Source organism: Sus scrofa, chromosome X (assembly GCF_054392235.1).
Source record: "Sus scrofa isolate SSC_HxYL_T2T_F1_AM1 chromosome X, Sscrofa_HxYL_maternal_Yorkshire_Landrace_v2.0, whole genome shotgun sequence".
NCBI lineage: Eukaryota > Metazoa > Chordata > Mammalia > Artiodactyla > Suidae > Sus > Sus scrofa.
This window is the reverse complement of record NC_139401.1, coordinates 40,478,246-40,502,520: the sequence shown is the minus strand read 5'-3', so window position 1 is coordinate 40,502,520 and position 24,275 is coordinate 40,478,246. Positions and strand designations below refer to the sequence as shown.

The 24,275-nt window shown below is 40.8% G+C and overlaps 1 protein-coding gene across 15 annotated transcripts in view; it reads right to left on the bottom strand.

Moving 5' to 3' along the window:
- Window positions 1-12,551: 12,551 nt before the first annotated feature.
- USP9X (ubiquitin specific peptidase 9 X-linked) overlaps window positions 12,552-24,275 on the bottom strand; it is a 149,106-nt gene continuing 137,382 nt past the window's right edge. For 8 of the 15 annotated variants that reach the window (XM_085007695.1, XM_085007692.1, XM_085007690.1 and 5 more), the window contains 8 exons: window positions 23,938-24,067; window positions 21,065-21,250; window positions 20,236-20,456; window positions 19,934-20,022; window positions 16,063-16,219; window positions 15,690-15,902; window positions 15,223-15,318; window positions 12,552-12,924 (listed from right to left, as the gene is read on the bottom strand). In XM_085007695.1, the coding sequence (XP_084863821.1) occupies window positions 12,787-12,924; window positions 15,223-15,318; window positions 15,690-15,902; window positions 16,063-16,219; window positions 19,934-20,022; window positions 20,236-20,456; window positions 21,065-21,250; window positions 23,938-24,067 (1,230 nt within the window). In that variant the 3' untranslated portion in view covers window positions 12,552-12,786. Of the gene's footprint in view, window positions 12,925-15,222; window positions 15,319-15,641; window positions 15,903-16,062; window positions 16,220-19,933; window positions 20,023-20,235; window positions 20,457-21,064; window positions 21,251-23,937; window positions 24,068-24,275 lie in introns of all 15 variants that reach the window. The other 7 variants (XM_021080148.2, XM_085007689.1, XM_085007687.1 and 4 more) reach the window with 1 other exon arrangement.

Sequence of the window (24,275 nt, the reverse complement as noted above, 5' to 3'; positions counted from 1 at the left end):
CATCATGGCATAGGGGAAATGAATCTGACTAGGAACCATGAGGTTGCGGGTTCAATCCCTGGCCTCGCTCAGTGGGCCAAGGATCTAGTGTTGCCATGAACTGTGGTGTAGGTCGAAGACGCAGCTCGGATCCCCAGTTGCTGTGGCTGTGGTGTAGGCCGGCGACTATAGCTCTAATTCGACCCCTAGCCCGGGAACTTCCACATGCTGTGTGTATGGCCCTAAAAAGCAAAAAAAAAAGGATCTGCTTGTTGTTAGTACATTGCAAACTGTACCTTTCAGCCAGAACTCAGATTGTTTCTAAGGTGTAGCTGTAAGGGCCAGTGCTCAAAACGGCTGCCTCCCACAGGGAGTGAGGGCTTTCTAAGAGGTCCTTAAGGGAGCCCAGAGCGAGCCTACTGGAATCACTCTTTTCGGAGGCTTTAAAAAAATATAAGCACTTACAAAAATAAGTGCTCGTGTGTTATCGGGCAAATTTTTCCATACAGATCACAACTCATATTATTGTGTGGTTGACATTTCTATTTACTAAATTGTTTGAGCCCTAGGTGAATAAAGCTCTAAGAGGAATTTGATTCCTGTGATGCTGGGGTGCCTGAGTTTGCATCTGGAGTCCAAGCGCCTGGGCTGGAATCCCTCAGAAAGCACCGTTAACTATTTAGTTGCCACCTTGTTCTGGCTCCTAATGCAGCGGGTCTTAACAAGCAAGACCAGAGGAGGGTGTGGGAGTTAGCAAGCTGGCAAATATGGGAACCTATTCATGATATGGCAGAGGAGGAACAGACACCAGGAAGAGGAAACTTGGAAAAAAAAATCACATGATTCAGGAGATGTTTCAAAATTCACTTCTTTATACTCCTCATTTCAGGCCAGAGTGTTCCTTACCAGAGTGAGACTACATACAGTTGTCTGCCAAGGCTTAATTCCCAAATGGGCCTTCATTGTTATAAAAAAAAAAAAAAAAAAAAAGATTTTAAAAGTCCTGAGTGGCGCTTTCTCTGGAATCTGTGACTTTGCTGAGCACATTGATTGGAGGCCATGAAAGCTACAGAAGTTCTATTTATTGTTTGCATTTCCAGTTTTATGCAACTTCATTGGCTTTTTCTGTGGTGGTAGTAAATTTACAAAGGAGAAGAAAAAAAGATCACATGTTTAAAAATCCAGGAGTTGCCTTTGTGGCTCACCAGTTAATGAACCTGACTAGGATCCATGAAGACACAGGTTCAATTCCTGGCCTCACTCAGTGGGTTAAGGATCTGGTGTTGCCCTGAGCTGTGGTGTAGGCCGGCAGCTACAGCTCCGATTCGACCCCTAGCCTGGGAACCTCCATATACCGCGGGTGCGGCCCTAAAAATAAACAAACAAATAAATAAAAATATACACTTGTTACCATTTACTCATCACTCATTAATAATAACTTTAATCCCTGCAGCAGTTTTTCTTTTTCCTTTTGGGCCACACCCATGGCATGTGGAAGTTCCCTGGCCAGGGATCGAACCCGCACCACAGCCACAACCCAGGCTGCTTGCAGTGACAATGCCGGATCTTTAACCCACTGTTCCTCAGGGAGACTCCTGCAGCACAGTTTTTCTAATTGAAATATATTTGAATATAATATCGAGCGCATTTAAAACTCCGTGTTTCCTTTGTTGCCTTTGAAGAGAGTGTAAGCTGTTTCTGGACAAAAACGCCCTCAATATTCTCTTGTCGGGGTTCGTTGCAGTTAACTTGTGGGGGGTGGTAGCATCAGCGAACAAATCGTATCCGGAACCGCCGTGAAATGCCGTTGAGCTCTTCAAAGACCTAAGACCGTCTCCTTTTGGCCCCAGTGCTGCAGGTAAAACATTTCATTATTAAACGCCGACAGATGACACAGTCGACAGTCCAGACACTGGAGCCCCAGCCGTCCCCACCCTTCGTAAACCACGGAGGACACTCGAAATGCTTCCTCCTGTTCATTTATTTGCCCAGTAGTTGAACACAGAGGCAACAGTTGTTTTTTTTTTTTTTTTTGTCTTTTTGCTATTTCTTGGGCCACTCCTGCGGCATATGGGGGTTCCCAGGCTAGGGGTCCAATCGGAGCTGTAGCCACCGGCCTACGCCAGAGCCACAGCAATGCAGGATCCGAGCCGTGTCTGCAACCTACACCACAGCTCACGCAACGCCGGATCGTTAACCCACTGAGCAAGGGCAGGGACCGAACCCGCAACCTCATGGTTCCTAGTCAGATTCGTTAACCACTGCGCCACGACAGGAACTCCAGTTTCTCTTTTTTTCTCTCTCCTTGCCGAGCAACCCCAGAGACGTCAGCTAAGCTCTTTGCACTGACCTTTCTTCAGGCGAAGACGAGGATGTTTGTCCTCCCGCCTAAGGTTGTGAGAAGGCGGGCTGTCCTCACTGAGAACGAGACCATCCAGTCTTTTCACATCGTCCTCTTTCTATAAAACAAGAGCACATTACTGTCATGTGATAGCATTTAGCAAACCAATAAGAGAAGAAGCCCCACTGGATTTTTCCAAAGCAAACACAGAGCAAAGCCAGCAGCCATTGGTCATCCTTGAAAACCGTCCCCCAAGCAGTGCCGAGAATCATTTGGTGAACCTGTTAGGCCAATGTCCCAGAAGAGTCTTACTGCTAATTTCAGCAACAAAGCCAATTTCAAACATAAAAGCATGACCCCGAAGTTGTGGCACCCCCACGTTTTCTTTGCTTTTCTTCAAAGAGGACGGCCACCAACGCCACACCAGAGCACCCCCCGCCTGCTGCGCTAAAACAAATCACACGTTCCCAAAACATCTTGGCTGAAAATAAATTGTGTTTCTTTCTCAGATGGAAATTGCTTTTGGCTGCTCACCCAACCATGCTTTTTGCTAAACTCTGGGCTTTGTTTTTGCTTTTTATTGAAGCAGGTTTATAAACACCAGAGGCAAAACGCAGCAACTTGAACAGATGGCTAAAGTACTATTTCATTTGTCAATATTTGTTCAGGGACTATTGCAAAGTTGCACTGCTGGGATTGCAGCCTTATAGCTCAGAGGAATTGTCTCTGGCAGAATCAAAGCCCCTGTTGCAAAGCTGGGGCTCAGAACTTTCCTTTTCTAGAACGAATATTCAACAAAGAAACCATTTTCTTCTTGCCCATGGGACTCTTCCTGCAAGTGAGAAAAATCAGATGCCTAGAAATCTTGTTTCTACAAATGGGAAGAAGGCTGGGTCAATGAAAAAAATCAACAGTCTATAGGAGGAATAGGAAAGAGTTTTATTGGAGTTCCCATCGTGGCGCAGTGGTTAACGAATCCGACTAGGAACCATGAGGCTGCGGGTTCGGTCCCTGGCCTTGCTCAGTGGGTTAAGGACCTGGCGTTGTGGTGAGCTGTGGTGTAGGTCGCAGACGCGGCTTGGGTCCCCAGTTGCTGTGGCTGTGGTGTAGGCCAGCGGCTTCAGCTCCGATTCAACCCCTAGCCTGGGAACCTCCATATGCCACAGGAGCGGCCCTAGAAGAGACAAAAAGACAGGAAAAAAAAAAAAAAAAAAGTTTTATTTGAGCCAAACTGAGGACTATAGCCCGGGAGACAGCCTCAGAAAATTCTCAGGAACTATGCTGGAGAAGCATGTCAGCCCACTTTTTTAAAAAAAATTTACTTTTTTTCCTTTTTAGGGCCCCACCCACGGCAGATGGAGGTTTCTAGGCGATGGTTTGAATCAGAGCTGCAGCTGTCGGCCGACACCACAGCCACGGCAACGCCAGATCCGAGCTGTGTCTGCAAGCTACACCACAGCTCACGGCAACACCGGATCCTTGACCCACTGAGCAAGGCCAGAGATTGAATCTGCATCCTCATGGATACTAGTCGGATTCCTTTCCACTGCACCACAACGGGAACTCCCCGCCCAGTTTTATATCTTAGAAGGAAGAACATTCAACAAGTCAGGGATACATTCCTTCAAGGTTTAAAAAAAGAGCAGATCAGCACGTTCCCAGCAAGTCAGTATGGCCTTGGCAGCTGGGAAAGGACTCTTATCATCAAAGGGATACCAGCATTAGTGACCCAGGAAGGAAGGCATTTAATCTTTATTTTTCACGTGGCCATTCTTTACTTCTACTCAATGTGCCCTTTTCCTTTAGGATTAAAGCAGATGGACAATGTATGTTTGAGAGGCCACAAACAGGCTCTTTCAGTTAGCATAAAATTCATGTCAGGACTTCCTGTTGTGGCTCAGCAAGTGGTAATGAACCCGACTAGTATCCATGAGGACTGGGTTCAATTCCTGACCTCGCTCTGTGGGTTAAGGATCTGGCATTGCCGTGAGCTGTGGTGTAGGTTGCAGACACGGCTCGGATCCTGTGTGGCTGTGGCTGTGGTGTAGGCGGGCAGCTGCAGCTCTGATTTGACCCCTAGCCTGGGAACCTCCAGATGCCGTGGGTGTGGCCCTAGAAAGACAAAAGAAAAAAAAAAAATTCAAGTTAACTCATGTGTAAGCCAGAATGACTGCCCCATACCTCAGTATGTGAAAATGTCTTCCATCAGCGGTCATGTCACATCCCACATCTGTGGAGAAAACCATTTCTAACCCGCAACCCTTGACTGCTTCTGGAGAAATTTCCTTTGCACCTTTGATACCTTTGCCTAGAACATACTACGCTGTGGACGTTTTGCTCACACAGAACCCTGTAGATGTCCCTGCACTTACCAAATCTTTTCCTTTTTTCTTGGAGTTAAGAAAGATCCCCCTGCTCCCCCTCTGGAGAAACACACTTTGCGGTTTTCCCCGGGAAATGCAGGGCGTCGGGCTGCGAAGCGCCTGCCTGGCCGCTTGTCAGCAGGGCTGGGCACCAGTCACACACTCACCTGAAGGACACACGCTGAGTCATGACCGTGGTGGCTTCTAAAGCAGGGGAAGCGAATGGGGCTGAGAATGAGGGGAAAATGGGAGCTTTATCGTAGTACCTGATTTCTCTTTTTTTTTTTTTTTTTTTTTTTTTTTTTTTTTTTTTAATTTTCCGCCACCCCCTAGGCAGATGGAAGTTCCCTGGCCAGGGATCAAGTCCGAGCTGGAGCTGCAGCCTACACCACAGCTGCAGCAACACCGGATCCTTAACCCACTGTGCCACAGCAGGAACTCCAGGACCTGATTTCCTTGAATGAAAATAATACTTGAAGCAAACAAGCAGTTCTGGGTAATAGGTACGTGGTGTTGTATTTGTCTGTGTACTTGCCAGTAGGTTTAAGGTTTGGCACCCCCTCCCTTATTTAAAGAACAGCAGTGCACTGTGGAAATGGTTTTCAAACCTGATTGCAGTTACATTCAGAACTTTAACAGGTATTTCAGATTCCTGGGCCCACCATGCCTATGCTTAGTGTCCAGGAGTGGGACCCAGAAATCGGTTTTTCTTTTTTCTTCTTCTTTTTAGGGCCTTACCTGTGGCATATGGAAGTTCCAGGGCTAGGGATGGAACCTTTCTCATGGTAAGATTGGATATTATAGCGTGACACACAAGGTTTTCTTTTGATTGTTCTTGTTTTTAGCTTCAAGTTTCTTCTCGCATGTTCACCCCAAATTATTGTTTTAAAGGTAATGACTTTAAGCCCACATATCTGTACTTATACTTACAATCACACAAAGTCACTCCTTGGCACTGATGCCCCCGTTGCCCACTTGAAGCTTGAAATCCCTCTCTTAGTTCGTTCGTTCTTTTTTTTTTTTTTTCTTTTTGGTCTTTTTGCCTTTTCTAGGGCCACACCCTCGGCATGCGGAGGTTTCCAGGCTTGGGGTCTAATTGGAGCTGTAGCCACCGGCCTAGACCACAGCCACAGTAATGCCCGATCTGAGCCACGTCTGCGACCTACACCACCGCTCATGGCAATGCCAGACTCTCAACCCACTGATCGAGGCCAGGGAGCGAACCCGAGTCCTCATGGTTACTAGTCAGGTTTTGTTTCTGCTGCACCACAATGGGAACTCCACTGTGTTGTATTCTTTTCTCTGTAAGAACAGAGTATCTGCTTAACTCAGTGTTAAGAAGCCTCTTTCAACTGTCCAACGCTGTGCAGATACGTGAGAAACAGAAACCCAACATCCAGTTTATCTGGCACTTGGATCCCTAGGGACAGTAAACCAACCTTCAGTAAACTAGAAACTTTGCAGTAAATTAGAAAGTTCCTATTTTACTGCAAATCTGAATTCTTGGTTTTTGGTTTTTCATTAAAAATCCCAACCTTGGGGCAATAGAGAAGACTAACTACAACTTGAGAGTTTGGTATTTAAAACTGACTTCGTGCCTTGCTGTGTTTAGAAGCACATTCATCGCCTTAGCCTTTGACGTGGTCAGGCTTCCTAAGGAAAAGCTGCTAAGGTAGCACAGCCGTCAGGGATCTGCCCCAGGCCCCTCTTGCTAAGCAAGCATTTCTGTACTAAATGCTTAAGACATTCTGAAGGTCGCCGCCTGGAAGAACTAAACCACTGGTACTACCGATGGGTATTTTCGGCAAGGGAAGGTCCTCAGCAGCTTTCAACAATCGCCATCCGGATTTCTCATTTTAAACACACAGCCAGAAAAGTGGCTTCCCTGTTAGCGGAACATACTAATTTACATCAGAAACCCCTTCAGCGCCACATCCTAAAGGTAGAGACTTTTCTTCGACACGCTGAACGTCAGGGGTGATGTCCCTTGGCAGAGGCTCTTCCTTGCTAACAGCCATGGTGCAGGCAGCATTGAGGCAGGTCCCAAGGGAGGATTCGGAACCTTCATGACACAAAGTCTGCCTTCTCCCTGGTCCCCCCTGAAGCCCCAGGTTTAAGACCCCAAACTATCTTTACTTCTGAAGCCAGAGAAGCCGGACCCAGTGTTTCAGCGGGTGGGCAAGCATTAGCTGAGAACTCCTAAGAGCGCATTTTGAATCCTCCTGCAAGTGAATCCCTCCAAAGGACCCCACGGGACGCTTTCCAGTGTCCCGAGCAGCCGTCTGGAATACGTTCACATCTATACACTTGGAAAAACGAACAGACTTCTGTCTCGCACCGTGGCCCCCGCTGTGCTCCCTCCGGGGCAGCGGGGCGGCGAAGGGCCGGCAGAAAGTCCGCTTGGTGTAGGTGAAGCGCCATCTGGAGAGCACGATGGGCTCAGAGGACTTGCTCACACAAGGCTGGATCGACAGCTCCTCAAAGGTACAGTTCCATCAAACTGGTGCTTCCTACACACGTGTCCCAGCCACTTTTGCCATTAATTACACACAAAAATAGGGTTTCTCTGCTTGGGTAGGTTAATGGACAAATAAGCAACTTAAGACCGCAATGAAAAACTTCGATTTCCTGGTATAAGGAAGGCATTTGCCGTGACATGGATCACGACCAGATGGGATTCCCGTTTGGACATCCCTCAAGGCCCCTGACCTTGCTTACTAGAGCGCCTCCGAGCAGCAGCCCAGATTTGATGAAATCACAGTATATTCTAATGTGAATGGAGCACAGTGAGACGACTTATTTTTTGGGGGATTCTTTTTAGGGCCGCACTTACGGCATATGGAGGTTCCCAGGCTAGGGGTTGAATCAGCTGTAGCTGCCGGCCTACACCCACAGCCTCAGCAATGGGGGATCCGAGCCGTGTCTGTGACCAGCACCACAGCTCATGGCAATGCCGGATCCTGAACCCACTGAGCGAGGCCAGGGATCGAACCTGAGTCCTCATGGATACTAGCCAGGTTTGTTAACTGCTGAACCACAACAGGAACTCCAGAGCTCACCTATTTTTAGATGAAAACTAAAAGCATTCCTATTTTACTCTTCAGTTTCATACATGTAAGTGGAATGCCTTTAAATATCCAATTTTTTTGGCCATGCCTAGGGCACGCACAAATTCCCGAACCAGGGATCAAACCTGTGCCACTGAGTCACAGCAGTGACAATGCCGGATCCTCAACCTACTGAGCCATGAGGGAACACCAAAAAACTGATTTTTATATAGGTCTGTGATTTGTTTTGTGGAGGAAAAGTTTCACCGTAGTTTTAAGAACAGTTCCCTTGAAATTTTATATATTAAAATGAGTTATCAGAATTCCCTCTGTGGCACTGAGGAAACCAATCTGACTAGTATCCATGAGGGTGCAGATTCGATCCCCAGCCTCGCTCAGTGGGTTCAGGATCTGGCGTGGCTGTGGTGTAGGCTAGTGGCTACAGCTCCAATTGCACCCCTAGTCTGGGAACCTCCTTATGACTCAGGTGTGGCCCTAAAAAGAAAAAAAAAAAGCAACCAAGTTATGAAAACCTTTTATAGAATTCCAGCTTTAAATTTTAACTTAACTACCTATAAATTATCAGATTACAATGAAGCAGTTCAAAGTATCAGTGACTACTTTCAGTTAAGTGTGTTCATGTAGCTAAAAATACTTAAAATTCCAATGATTTAATCCAGCTGGAGTTTTCCAAACTGCAGAACACTGGTTTATTAATCCTCTGGTTCTACTTTTGAAAAACATTTATATACAATTTGAAGAAAATTAGGGCTCTCTTTAGCAGTCACCTTTGCAGTAACCCAGCTGCAGAGGAGCACCAGTAGGAAATCATATTTCCTGGTAACATGGCAACAAAGAATTACTTTTCAGATACTAAAAAGCAGAGATGATGAAATTTGCTAGCAAATTAAATGAATTTTGACTTCTCTTGACCCCTCAAATATGTGACCTGCTTTATTTCTGATTTAAACGAACTTTGAACCCCCAAGTGTTTTCCAAATCTTGTTTTTAGAATGAACAGTTAAGCCAGCAACTGGATGACAATCCCATCTTTTGGCTTACATGTGAATATACAAAATGAGGGCTGAATTCCTCTGCTTGTAAACATTTCCCTTTTAAAGTTCCCTTCAAATCTACGACACCTTTAATTTACCTTCCATTTAGAAATCTTATTTTAATAAATAAAAGGGGAAACCAAAATTTAATTTATAAAGTTTTATTTTTGTATATGTGCTAAATCTTAGGAACTGTGGACAATCTTGAGTCTGTTGGCTCGTAAAAGGCTGAGAAGTATGTGACCTGGGTGGTGAAGTCTCCTTTTGGGCATCTGGATTTCAAAATGAAAAAAATTTTCACTCATTTGCAAATTTAAAACATGATGCACCTTGCCCCCTTTTTTCTTACACCCATAAATTTGGAGGAAAAGTGCTACATTTCTGCAAACGTGAAATAATCTAAAATGATCATAAATACAATCAGCAAGTTCTTAATACATTTAGCACTTGTGTAGTGATTTCTTACACCCAAAACCTTATTTTCAAACCCTAAACACTCACATAGGTGCAGGTCCAATTCTGGTTGAGCCCCATTATGACACGGTACTGAATCGTTTCGGGAAACAAAAACTGGGGGGAGGGGAGTGGTGGTTTTCTTTCTCGGCAGTACCTTCAAACTCGAGACCAAAATTGGGCTCTTATCATGAAAAGGCATTTTTTTTTTAATCCAGTTACAATTCTAAATAAGGCAGGATATATCCATCAAATTAACCACAAAATGCAGCAAAGTAAGAGTTCACAGGAGAACATATGCTGGAAAAGTACTAAGAAAAAAGTCAAAGGAACTATTTTGGAGTAGTCCTCTGAATATTCAGACTGTGGCTTTCATTTACAAATGTAATTCAAATAAAAAAGGCTCCTTGTCTTTTTAACCCACTACTAGGATTAAATACTGAAGTTGTTATCATTCACTGATAAAAGTTAATCATGAAAAAAATATAAAACATTTTCATAATTCTAAATTTGTACACTCAACAGCTAAAAGAGACATGGTTGGGAAATGATCATTGAGAGAAGAATCAACGAAAGACAAAACCCCCCAAACCCCCAAAAATGATTATGTTGTTTCTGCCTCTACAATGCTGGACATGAAAATTTGGTTGGTGGAGGATTTAGAAACAGCAGCAATGTGGTTTTTACCAAGTTGTGCACTGAAATACTTAGATCCAATAGGGCAAAGCCCTTGTTCACACAGATTAACAACGAAAATATCTTCAGTCTTTAACAGAGTCTACTGTCTTCTATAAAGTAATCATGCCACTTGGAATTCTGGGGTACTTCTTTGAAAGGAAGACTAGCGATTCCGCAACCAACATTTAAAATAGGAAATATATATATGGCTCAAGAAATCAGTTGAGGGAGAATTAAATCATCTTTAGGCACTTTGAAGACTTGAAGTTTAAAATGTGCCATTTATGTTCAGAAAAAGACCTCAAAATCACCACTATGTTGCTCTTACAATAACATGCATCTTAAAATTTTCAGTTATACATTAATGCTTCCTTAAGAGTTAAATATAGAAAATAATTTGCACAAACAAACAAAAATAACTCTCTCCATTCACTTTCCCTAGATCCTGGTCACAACACAGATGACTTCCTCAAATGGAGAGGGAAAGGAGTCACAGGCCCTCACCTGGCACTAGGGGACTTATAAATTCAAAGCAACCAAGCGGGGGGGCGGGGGGGGGATCTCCCTCGAGGGGAAAAATTCACAGCCTTTTAAAATGTCAAGTTTTTCATGTCTTGAAGTCATTAGTTTTTAAATTAAGTATATTACATACTTTTGTTAAGGGGCAGGAAATACACCTCAGATGGTGAGATGGCCTACTCAACAACAGCAACTCGTCCAAGGAAATTCCACCTATTTTGCTCACTGTTAAGGAAGCTTGGAATTGAGGAACTTTAAAATTACTAAGTGGAATTGCAGACAGTGTGTATGACTTTTTTGCTCATACCTAACAAACGCAGATGTAATATACTTAAGGTAAAAACAGGATCGATCTGGTGTCAAAATTTCCTAGTACTACAGAAAACCTAGAAGCATAGGTTGACTGCAAGTAAGATAGCCAAAGCTTTATCTTAAACCCCTGCCCCTTTTAATCACAAAATAACACAATTCTCAATTTCGTTTCTCCTTTGTTCAATTCCAACTATAGCCTTTTTGACAAAACATTTTCCTATTAACCAAATTGTAAAAAATACAACCAAGCTTGTGCTCATTAAATATACATGTATATAAAAAACATACAAAAAGTACAAGATTGATTATGTTAGGAAACTTTTACAGTGTCGACATCCTGTTTTTCTCTAAATCTTTAGTAGTAAAGGGCCAAAGGTCAAATCTTTCTGTGCACAAAAACTTATTGTGACTGAACGCCTGAATTGTCATGCCCAGGCATGCTATGCACAGAATTCATTTTAATAGGCAGTCCTTAAAAAAAAAAAAAAAAAAAAAAAAAAAAAAAAAAAAAAGACAAAAAAGTAACCAAAAAAACCAAAACACACCACAGGACAAAAAGTTCTTCTTAAATCAAATTCTATTTGTGAATTCAGCAAAATAATTTCTATAAAATAAAACAGCAAAATATTTAAATAGAATAGGATGGACTGTATCTGTTTGCAGGGGTATTTGGTTTTTAGACAGGTTCCAAAAAATTACACACATCCGAGTTACCAATTCTCTTTTAAATACAGCATTATCTGATAAGTTCCTTATCTTTGTTTATTCTGAAATTACGATACCTCCATTATATTAACTAACCAGTTTCCTTTTTAATTAGACCCTGCTTCAAAGGTTAAAATTTTTGGAATAATGGAAAAGGAGCTAGGACAATTCTTGCTTTCAAGTAAAAGTGTGACTGAGCGGAGGCTCAGCCAGGTATCTTGGTGCAGTGGTGCTCGAAGTACTGTGTGTGGGATTCTGATGACTTCCACTTCACTGGGATCCAGCAGAAGGAAAGTTGTAGAATATTCTCCTAATAAGCTCTACCAAAAAAACCAGAACAAACAAACACACCAAATACAGTCTTCTAGTAGGCTCCAAGCATCCTGGCATAGCAAATCTTTGCATATTTGTTTTTTAAATCTTTAAAAATTCCCGTTACTGATACCTTAAGTTTCTTTATCCTACCCAGAGATTGGACTGTCAAACATTAGATGTAAGCAACATATGTGTAACTTAAAACCACCTGTGTATCACATTTCTCCCCTCATTGTATATTTTATATTCTAGGTGTAAGAAGGAAAAGCTCTGAGCACTACAGCTGCCACACTGGGACAACTGCTGTCATTATGGTAATTTTTTCCTCGTTGGCTACACTAACCTGGTGTGAAGCCATGCTAAATGTTACAGCATAACTATAGCTTCAAAGTGATTAACCTAACATCAGAATAAAAAGGTAATGAAAAAGATCTAGAAACAATGTTACATCACCAATTTTCCACATCAACCAAATAATTTAAAGGTTACCAGCCTTACATTGCTCATAATAAAACTGACTCCAGTGGCAAAGAATTAACATGAAACTACTGGTGTGGCTGACAGGATGGGCTCTGTTTTGTTGCTGTTGATTTATTTTTTTTTTTGTTTTTTTTTTGTAAAGGAGTTGATCCAACTGCCGTGAGGCAGGCAACACTGGTTGCAGAGTGCAATGGGTATAACAAGAAAATTAACTTTTGCAGTTTTTGTAGATCTGTGAGTCTCATCAAGAAAAAAGTTTCTTGCTTAAGAATTAACAGTCAAACATTAATATACTATATACACCTTTGCCATTTACACATTAGCATCAGGCCATTTATTACAAAACACTATACACTTTCCACTGCAGGCGGGTTATATATTGACAGCAAATTTCTGCAGATAAGACAGTGAATAAACTCTCCACTCCATGTTGATTAGGAATAGTTTTTCTAGTTTTAAATATTAGCCAGACACAGAAAAAGGTTGGACTGTAAGGCCTGGGTGCACAGTCTTGATGGAACCAGTTAATCATGTGCATTTCACTGATCCTTCGTCTGAGGTGGGGATACTTCTTCACTGCCTTCATAATTTTCTTGTGCTCGTTGGCCAGTTCTCTGAGGGTTGTTCATGTGATGTGCTGCGGGGCCTGTATATGGCTGTCCATGCACATGGTTATTCTGGGAGGGGAGAAGAGATCTGCATGTTAAAACTGGCCACATATTAAATTTCAACTTCAAAACTCTCCAAAGTCTGGAGTTCCCATCGTGGCGCAGTGGTTAACGAATCCGACTAGGAACCATGAGGTTGCGGGTTCAGTCCCTGGCCTTGCTCAGTGGGTTAAGGATGTGGCGTTGCCGTGAGCTGTGGTGTAGGTTGCAGACTCGGCTCGGATCCCGCGTTGCTGTGGCTCTGGTGTAGGCCGGCGGCTACAGCTCCGATTGGACCCCTAGCCTGGGAACCTCCACATGCCAAGGGAGTGGCCCTAGAAAAGGCAGAAAGACAAACAAACAAACAAAAAAACAACAACAAACGCTCCAAAGTCCATGTAAGTGTCAACATTTCTTTTATTCCTGGGAGTTACAAAGAGTGACTATGTGTGGGCTAATGGTGGGGGGGTGGGATTGGTTTCAAAGGGCAAAGGTAGCCTAAATGCTAACCCCAACGCCCTGAATCGAGAACACCGTTTGATTCTTTGGCCAAAGTGATTTTAAGTGTTAAAAATTATTTAGACTCAAGTCTAACAAATCAGGAATAACACAGCCCATTACTGCTCGAGGTAAAAAAAAAAATTGGCAAAAAGTGGTCTGTGAGCTTGAACACATCTGTTCTCACTCTTCTAAAGCACTCTGGAACTTCCATATGATAGCTCTGGCTGATCATATGAGATCTGTATAAGCAACAACCCTGAACACGGAATGATGTTAATGAAAACGAAACAATGTTGAAGAAGATAATGGATCAACCAGCCATGCTCACTAGATGAGCTTTTTCAAGGCTGAGGAACCCTCCCCAATAGATTTGGTTTCCTTAATGTTTGAAACCCCAGAATCTCATTTTTCTGTATATTCCCACCAGCCAAGCCAAGAAGATTTTAGGCTTTACTTTCTACGATTTCTAATTATGAAGACAAATGTGTTGAATGTGTATTTTCTTTTTTTTTTTCCCCCCATTTTACAGCCACACCTGCGGCATATAGAAGTTTCTGAGTTAGGGGTCAAATCGGAGCTGCAGCTGCCAGCTTCCATCACAGCCACAGCAACACCAGATCCGAGCTGCATCTGCAGCCTATGCCACAGCTTGTGGCAACGCCAGATCCTTAACCCACTGAGTAAGGCCAGGGATTGAACTCGTATCCTCAACGGACACCGTGTGGTTCTTAACCCACTAAGCCACAATGGGAACTCCATTTCCTAACTATTCAGCATGCTTCTATTCGCAGTCTGAAATGTAAGAAAGAATGCTTAAATAATGGTTCTGAAAGCATGGTTCCTAGACCAAAAGTAAACTTGGGAACTTGTTAGAAATGTATTTTCTGGTCCCACCCTAGACTTAATCAGAAACTCTGGGGTGGGGCCTAGCACTCTGCCACAACAAGCCCACCGGGGGATTCTGACACTTCTCCAAGTTTGAGTACCACTGCCTCAAAAGATATGAATCAGTCACATCTGGGTTTCAGAAAGAGAAGTTTTCATTTAGAAAGTTTCTTCATCTAATTTATTCAGCTAGTTATTGATTTTATAGGAAATTTAATGGAAACCTGTCAAATCCCTGATGTTTTCTAGCAGTTTTTATAGTCATTGAAGTCTTGGTTGGGCTAAGTAATAAGCAAACACTTCTTTCTTTCATGGACGTGTGTTCAGAATCTGTTTGCAGATTTAGCTTAACAGGAAATATTGTCTTAATCCATTGTACTAAATATTATCATTTTACTTATTTTTATTTTTGGTTGCACCCACAGCATGCAGAAGTTCTGGGTCCACAGACTGAACCCACCATGCCAGAGCAGAGACTGGAGCCACGGCACTGACAACACCAGATCCTTTACCCAGCGAGCCATTAGGGAACGCCTAATTATCATTTTATATTGACGTGAATTATCACAGTCTTACTAACTTCATCCACTAGTAGTATAAGAGGGGCACACACTTGACCAGGACAACACCACACGGGCAAGTTGGAACATGCCACATTGTGACCCTACGCCCACCATTCTTTTGATCATGCCTGCACGGCTAGTCTAAATAATCCCTCTAATAGTCACAACAAAAAAAACCATTCTTGGAGTTCCTTGTGACCCAGTGGGTTAAGGATCCAGTGCTGTCACTGTGGCAGCTCAGGTCGCTGCTCTGGTGCGTGACGAATGCCATGGGTGTGGCCAAAAAACCAAACCAAACCAAACCAAAACATAGTCATTCTTTAAAAAGAGCATAACAATTGGTTCTAAAGGATCAAAACACAAACCAAGCCTGAGGTACCTGCTGATACTGAGATCCAGGTGAATGGGGGTACAGCGGGGCATCTTCAGGTGGAGGTGACTCATGCTCATCTGGGGCATCTTGGTCATCTGGCTCCTAATTTAAAATATTTAAAGAATGAGGTAGGCAAATTCAAGTTGACTTAAATTTTTTTTCTATTTGCAATAAAATCTTTAAAATCTAAAAACTGACCCACTAACCACCTTTCTTTTACTACAGAAAAAGTAACTGAAAGAAACCTGATTTGGGTTCTTGTAGAAATACTAGATTTTAGGCAATTTCACAAAAATTTTTCTAAAAGAAGGCTCCTTCATTAACTTAAGACCACATAGAGTAAACATTAAAGCCGAAAAAATTCAAGGTAATTTTTTTCCATTATCATTAACACATAAACACTGGCCTATAAAGTAAGGAATTACTTTTCTTTCTTCCATTTCTACGTGCTGCACACTGGTGGCTTTTTTTACCTCCTCTGGACAGAGTTCACAAGCTTTTGCAAGTGTCATCCTAGCACTATGTGATCTCTCCAAGAAATAACCATTTGATGTTTCATTGCTTTGCACCGGAGGAGACCAATTGTTGTAAGTGTATTGAGGGTTGCCAGTGTACGGCCGCCTTTCAAGTTCATCTCCAAGCCATTCCACTGCCCAGGTCCACTTTCTTTTAAGATCTCCATTACCCTTCAAAAGAAAAAAAGCCTACATATGTAAAAGGTTTCAGAATGCTTTTCAAAGTTAAAATGACAACTCCAAATTCTCATGATTCTCCTTCTTTTAAAACAGAAAACTTAATTCTGATTAGATATCTACAAAATTATATATATATCTAAAAACCCCTCACCTGTAGAATCTGGTAAGCAACAGGACAATTGCTAAAGAGAGCTACCATACATTTTATACATTGGTATGCTCTTTTTTGATAGTGATTCTTAGAGCGCTGGATTGTGTCAAACAGCCCATCTCGGTCATCTGGGATTCCTTTAAGTGCATTATGAATTCTGAAAGAGAACCAGATAGTAAATAAACTTTTAAAATCAAAGAGCAGCTAACGTTTATTGAGTACTCACTATGTGCCATTCAATAAATGATTCAGTCATGTTATCTAATGCTAGCGAGTAAGTACTCTTTATTAAACTTTTGAACAGATAAGAAAAATAGGCAAAGAGGTTAAACTAAATAGCACGCCCAAGGTCATATGGCTGCCCAGCAGTCTGTGCTCTTCCCAACTTATTATCAATCTGAAATGACAAAATATTTTATGATTCTACTTTTATGAGGTACTTAAAATAGGCAAAATCAGAGAAACCAAGAAAGATGGGTAGAGAGTTTCAGTTTGGAATGTTGAAAAAGTTCTGGAGATAGATAGGGGTAATGATAACACAACACTGTGAATGTACTTAATTCCACCAAATTGTACACATAAAAATGATAAGAATGGTTAATTTTGTTATGAATATCTTAACAGAAAAAATTTTAGGAGTTCCCACTTTGGCTGGGCAGGTTAAGGACCTGACATAGTCTCAGTGAGGATGTGGGTTCCATCCCTGGCCTCACTCAGTGGGTTAAAGATTTGGCGTTGCTGCAAGCTGTGGCACAGGTCACAGATGTGGCTCGGATCTGGTGTTGCTGTGGCATAGGCCACAGCTGCAGCTCCGATTTGACCCCCAGGCTGGGAACGTCCATATGCCACAGGTGCGGCCATTAAAAAAAAAAGTATTAAATTGACCTGCCTGCAATTCTACTCAGAAGTATAATATATACCAAGGGAACTGCAAACAGGTGTTAAAAACTTGGACATGAATGTTCACAACAGCATTATGCACAATAGCCAAAAAGGTAGAAACAATTCAAACACCCATCAACAGATGAATATACAAAATGTGATTTATCCATATAACGGAATATTATTCCAACATAAAAAGGAATAAAGTTCTGATATGTACTCTAACATGGATGAATTTGAACATCATGCTAAGTGAAAGATGCCAGATTCAAAAGAACACAGTGTACATACAGTTCCATTCACATAAAATGTCCAGGCATATCCTGGATATTTTGCCTATGGATAAACCAATCTAGAGACAAAAAGGAGATCAGTGGTTGCCAAGGGCTGGAGGGATGAGAGGAATAGGGAGTGACTGCTTCATTTGGCTTGCATTTTCCTTTTGGAGTAATGAAAATATTGTGGAACTCAACAGTGGAAATGGTAGAACGACAATGTTGAATGTACTAAGAGCCACTGAACTGTACACTTTAAAATGGCTAAAATAGTGAATTTTATGTTAAGCGGATTTTACCTCAATAAAGAAACATTATTTGTACAATCAGTAATTTAAAAACCCTTTTGTACATGTGTCTTTTTCTTAATAGAATGTACCATATCAAAATGTTAAAGTGGTTGTTTTTTTTGTATTACATGTATTCCTACAATCTGTTCTGTTTGGAAATCATGACTTTGCAACTTTGCAAGATTCATCATTTCAGACTACACAATCAACCATATACAGGCTTCCTGCTGGTGAATCTGAAACACTGCAAGGTATATTCTGTTTTTTTGTTGTTTTTTTTCCACCTTCGTTTTGTCAAGTGCATAACGAACCACTTTCGAATGCCGTTTTTATCAATATTGTCTTTGCCTCCCTTGTTCCCCGATGCCTTGCAGTGCCAGGCACATGGCAGATGCTTCAAAAATACTCACACACTGCTTATTGAATAACTTAAAAGCCCACTATGAGAAAATTATTTTCAAGCTTGGTGCCAGTGACTCATAACAATATCTAAACATTATACAAAAGTCAAATTCCCATGTTTATTAACCCAGCGCATGTGCCTTTAGCAGCATCGCTTTCTCTTAATGAAACAAGAGAGCTAAGATGTGGGTAACTGGTTTCAAGCTATATAATATTTTTAAAAGAAAAGAGTGAAAAGTTAGATTCCATTAGGACCAACGCTTAAGAAGTTTCAAACCCTTTGATCTTATGGGGAGGGGTACTGGCAGGGTTCAAAATAAACAGCTATAGTTTTGGAATTACTAAATTTTGTGCTTAATGAAAAGTAATTTCTGGTTTAATGCTATTTTTATAACATTAGTATTCAATTGTTTGAAATCTCTGGTGGAAATTTTGGTGATAATTTGAAAATATTCATGAGTTCTGGCATTTGTAATCCTAAGACTCAAGATTTTAATTTCTCTTTAAGCACCATTATAGAACTTGTTTTCAAGTTTCTGCTTTTATTATCACATTGACAGTTGGGAGGCTGTCTACTGCACAGATAAACTCTTATACTATCATCCATGTAGGGAGGGAAGTTGTAAAATCTGGCAAATATTTTGACTAATTCTTCAGTTCATCACTGTCTGTATCACTCTTGGGAGTTACAGATAACATATTGGGGAGTTCCTGTCATGGCTCAGCAGAAACAAATCTGATTAGTATCCATGAGGACGCAGGTTAGATCCCTGGCCTCACTCAGTGGATTAAGAATCTGGCGTTACTGTGAGCTGTGGTGTAGGCCAGCGGCTAAGCTCTGATTCGACCCCTAGCCTGGGAACCTCCATGTGCCACAGGTGTGGCCCTAAACAAACAATTAAACAAACAAACAAACGTATTAAGCTTTTATGGCAAAAAAACTAAAAAAGGAATTCTGGAGGAATGTGAGGGATAACCTTAGTTCTAAAATAAATATTAAAAAACCACAATAAAAAATAAAAACTGCACCCTAAACTTCTCATATACTGAAAAATGAATTATAGTTCATGCTCATTTATTCATGGATTCCATATGTGCGATTCTGCCTACTCACTAAACTTTATTTGTAATGGCAAAAATCAACTCCTGAGGTGCTTCTTCAGTTATGTGCAGAGTGGCAAAAAAAATTTTGACTTGTCCAACACATGTTCACATCTGAAGTGGAACAAAGTGATACCCTGCCTTGTTTCAGTTCATACTGTAAAACAAGTATCTTTTCCCCTATCTATTTCAGGAATACCTTTTTACATTTTTGTGCTTTTTGTTGATTTCACTGTTTATAAAGGGCTGTAAACAGGTAGTGCTAAAGTGCTGTCTAGTGTTCCTAAGCCAAAGAAGGCTGTGATGTGCTCTGCAGAGAAAATAGGTGTTAGATAAGCTTTGGCCAGACATGATCTATCATGAATGCAATCTTAATAAAAACACTCGTTTGAAAAAGGTCATGCATTGCTTGGCTGAAAAAATACAAGCGGAAGCTTGTGGGAACCTAACCCTGTATTTCCCTCAGGAGCAACCGTTTAACATTTGCTCATTTAGTGTTCACAGCGCCTTTCAGATTGTTAACTACCAGGAATGATGGGGACTGACTATATTTACCCTAAGGGACTATTTTTAGATAACCAAATGTTATCTCATGTGATTAATTATAAAACTGATATAATCTAATCCTAAAAAACCCCTACAGCATCATTAATGAAATTGAAACCTTTACAATAGAAACCCCCAAAACAACAAAACAATACCAATTGAAAGAAAAAGGCTAAACATGCAACTTGGGCAATGAGAGAAAAAATAAAATGAAATTAAAATGTGAGGGAACATGAGACCCTTGTATTCACTCTTAAGTTTTAAGATAAAACACTTATTAAATCTCCAAGAGGTAAAGAAACAAACAAAAAAATGTGCTGACCAGTAATTTCAGTTATGCTAACAGTTGGGCAAGCAACAAAAAAGGGTATCTACCTGTGAGTCTGCCAGGAGTCCTCAATCAGTAAGATTTGCAAAAGCAGATCCAAATAGGGCCGGAGCTCGTAAGTGTAAGAATATGCAACCTAAAAACAAGACATGGTGAATAACTTGTTTAAAGCAATAACAAGAGTATTTTGTAATGTGTAATGTATAAAAATATTGCATCACTATGTTGCACACCTGAAACTAATAAAATATCGCAAAGTCAATTATACGTAAAAAACTATTTAAAAAATTTTTATAAAGGAACAATAAATCAAATTATAGAGACATATGAATGTTTATTTTCCTTTAACCTGCCAGAGAAGTTCACTGAGGACAGTAGATGAAAACTGAGGATTCTCCCAGCAGCAAAAACGAAGCAATTTGACGGTTTCCTCTGAGTTACTGCAGTCCTCAATGATTTTCTTCACATAACTTGTCCTCACAAATAAAATGTCTGCCACATTCTGCTGAATTGGCATTATAGGTTGTGATAAATTAGGATCACCAAAAGGATTGGGAAGAGGAGGATTACCTAGAATACAGATTTGTCATCAATGAAAAACTAATCGGCTTCTCCACAATAACACCCAGCTTCCACCACAGAAAATAGCTTACAGATTTATTTTATGAAGATAGTATTTTAAATCAAGTCTCCCGAGTACAACAAGAAAGTAATTATAAGCATTACAATGATCGGGTGTATCAAGATGATAAAATATAAGATTTAAATGGCAATACTGGCATTTTCTTATATACTTTTTTTTTTTTGGCTGCACCTGCGGCATGTAGAAGGCTCCTGGGCCAGGGATCAAACCCATGCCACAGCAGTGATCCAAGCCACTGCAGTAACAATGCTGGATCCTTAACCCACTAGGCCACCAGGGAACTCTTAAAAGTAAACTCTTAAACTACTTCATAAATGAGGTACCAACCTCAGTACAGTAGTGAGTAGACAGAAAGATTCCCTTTAAACACATAAAAAAGGTGCAGGACTCAAAAAATATTGTGAAATATTCCAAAGAATGGACTTTTAAGCGCTTGTTTTATATTTAAACATCTTCAGAATTACTTTTAATCAAATACTATAAATGGTCAGCAATATTTTTAAACCAATGTAGAGAATGGAGCATATGACTTTACCATTGATTGAAGACTGCATTCTTGACGAGACATTGCAACAGCGGATTAGCTGTGACACTACTGAGTATAATTTGCCTAATTCAGCATACTGATACTTGATTGGAGGACCTGGCCCTTCATCTAAAGACACAAGCATAAAGGTAGCAGGCACATTCAATTTCAGAAGCTGTGTCTTCTCCGCCACACCTACAATAAAGAAGGGAGAAGCAGGAAGAGAGGGGAAAAATTAGATGAGAGAAAACAGGATGGAAGGGATTCACAATAGCTACTAAAATACTTTCTACAACTTTTATGCTCAGAAGATCACTTTTACTTAGCATTCAAAGTATTATTTAATCAGAACCCTCTCCCTTTCTGGTTTTAAAAAATACTTTTCAAACCATAACCACTTCCTCCTTCTTGGATTCCTCTCATTTTCTTTCTACCTCTTCTTGTTCTTGTTTGTGAATCCTCCTTCTTCTGTCTCTTAAAAATCGCCTGCTCCTCAAAGTTTCCATCTCAGGCTAACCTCTCGCACTGTATGCCTTCCCTGGAGGATTAAAGCCACCCTAATGGCTTCAAGTTCCAGCTATTTTTATTCAGCTGATTCCAAAGAGGGCTCACTGTTCTATCAGACATCTCTATTTGGGTGTCACAAGGACGCAAATTCCCTGTCCATGTTTTTTTTCTCCCCGTTTTTCCTCTTGCACTACCTGCTCAGTTTGTCTTCCTTCCCTCCCTCTGCTTTTTTTTTAGGGCTGCGCCCACGGCACATGGAGGTTCCCAGGCTAAGGGTAGAATCGGAGCTACAGCCACAGCCATGTGGGATCCAAGCAAAGTCTGCGACCTACACCACAGCTCACAGCAACGCCGGATCCTTAACCCACCGAGTGAGGCCAGGGATCGAACCCACAACCTCACGGTTCCTAGTTGGATTCATTTCCACTGCACCACAACAGGAACTCCTTTTCTTTTTTTTAAATGGCCGCATCCTTGCAGCATATACAAGTTCCTGGGCCAGAGATTGAATCTGAGCTGTAGCTGCAGCTGTGGCAATACCATATCCTTTAACGCACTGTACTGGGCTGGAATTCCAACCGGCATCATTCTTAACATCTCTTCTGTGTTTTCTTTCCTGGAATATCCAATCACCAAATCCCCTGGCCTTATCTCTAACAAAAAGCACCAGAAATTGTCTATTTGTATCCCCCTCAATACCAGTTTCCCAGCATAGGCTATACCACTTTTCTGCCTCCAGATTATCTTTAACAATTTCTGGTCTTACTCCCTTGTAATCTATTCCACACTGCAGTCAAGTTGTTTTTTCTACAAACCATGCCTATTTAAAACTCTACAATGGTTCATCAATGCCCTCAAAATAAAAGTCCAGAATCTGCCACAGGGTTTGCAGAATAGCAGGATTAGAGAATTCTGCTCACTACTTCTGCTATCTCCGTATTACATCGATTTTAGTCAGACTGAATGTCTTCCATTTCCTCCAGTGAGCCATGCTGAGCTTATTTCAAGTCTTTGCATCTGCTGTTCACTCTGGATGGACAATCAACCAATTCCCACATCAACTTTTCCATTAAGCCCCCTTCCTCTCCCCAAATTTGGTCAGGTACCCCAATGATGTACTTCTATAGCACTTTATATTTTCCCCATTAGAGCCATAAACATATTTCATAGCACCTTTTAATTTGCTTCTATACTCCATTAGAAAATAGGTATCTTATTTATTGCCATGCTCAAAAGAAATATAATAAATACAGGTCCACAATCCTTTATCTGAAATTCTGAGATTCAAACAGCTCTTATCATAAATATGAACAAAGTTCTTTCATGAAGTTGGTATGAAAATCTGCCCTGAACTGACAAAAGGCTATTTATAGTCTTCATTCATCCCCTCAGTGTGAGTGTTCATGTTTTATTGTACATACATTAATGTGTATGATTACAAAGTGCTATTTTGGACCCTAATCTAGGGATGTTACATAACCCATGGTATATGCACTATTTTACCTTTCTTAAATCCAAACAATTCTGAACCCTAAAGCATATATCTGGTCCTAAGGATTTATATTAAAGTTTATAGACCCGTATTTGTTTTTTGCAGGGAAGTTCTACAGTATAGACCAATGATGTATGCTTTCTGAACAGAAAATATCTAAAAAGGAAGTTAAAGGGAATAGGATTTTTGTAAATTCGTAAGATTTAGTATTTCTAAATATGAAATACAGATTCCCCTTTATGCTTATTTGTGTAATATTCTTTTCCTCTACCAATATGCAAGTATCTCCAGTATGGAAAGGTAAAGGAAAGGAAGACACACACAAAGCAGAATGTTGCTATGTTAAAAGGGCCACGGATCAATTGGTAATTGGTAAGTTCACACAGAAAAAAACCTGGAATGACAGAGATATCTGGGTATAGAACTTAATATAAGTAACAGGTTATTTAAGTGCATGTTTGCATTATCCTAAATCTTAATTTAGTTTACTTCGACAGAAACTTACATACAGACTAAGTCCTTTACCCAAACTTGGTGCGTATTACAACTATCTAGGGACCTTTTGAAAATGTGGAATCCTTGTGTTAGCTTTGAGAATTCTGATTCAGTTAGGGTGGGATGGGGCCTAGGATTCCGTATTTTCAAAAAAATAGACAGGTCAAGCACCACCGCTTCAGGAGATAAGGTATAGATCCTGACCTGTGTCTGCTGCAGAGGTAAGACACATGCATAAATAAAGCACAAGGTCAAAAGTACAGTAAAAAAAAAAAAGTTTCAGATAAAATTCACAATTATAGATTTTATGAAACACTGCTTCTATTTTAGACCAGGCTATATCTCATCACTTGACTTAAAACAGAAGTATGAAAACTGAAATCCTTACCTAAATTGGCATACATTACAAACAGGTTGAAATACTGCTGTAAATGACGCCCATGCTCTGAGACCTCTCTTCTCAAGAGATTTAGCACTGCTCTTAGTAAGTGATCACTCAGGCTTAAGTTGTCATAAGCCTGTAAAGGATAAAACATTGGTTGTTTTTCAGCAACAAGGGGCAGGTATGATATAATTCTGCTTGCATTAAAAAAAAGACATGAAATGTTAAATGTTAAATATAGGCCTAAATTTCTGGAAGGACTAATCACACAAGAGATGATTTAAAAAGTTTCCTGGCGGCTCAGTAGGTTGATCACACAAGAGATGGTTTAAAAGTTTCCTCGC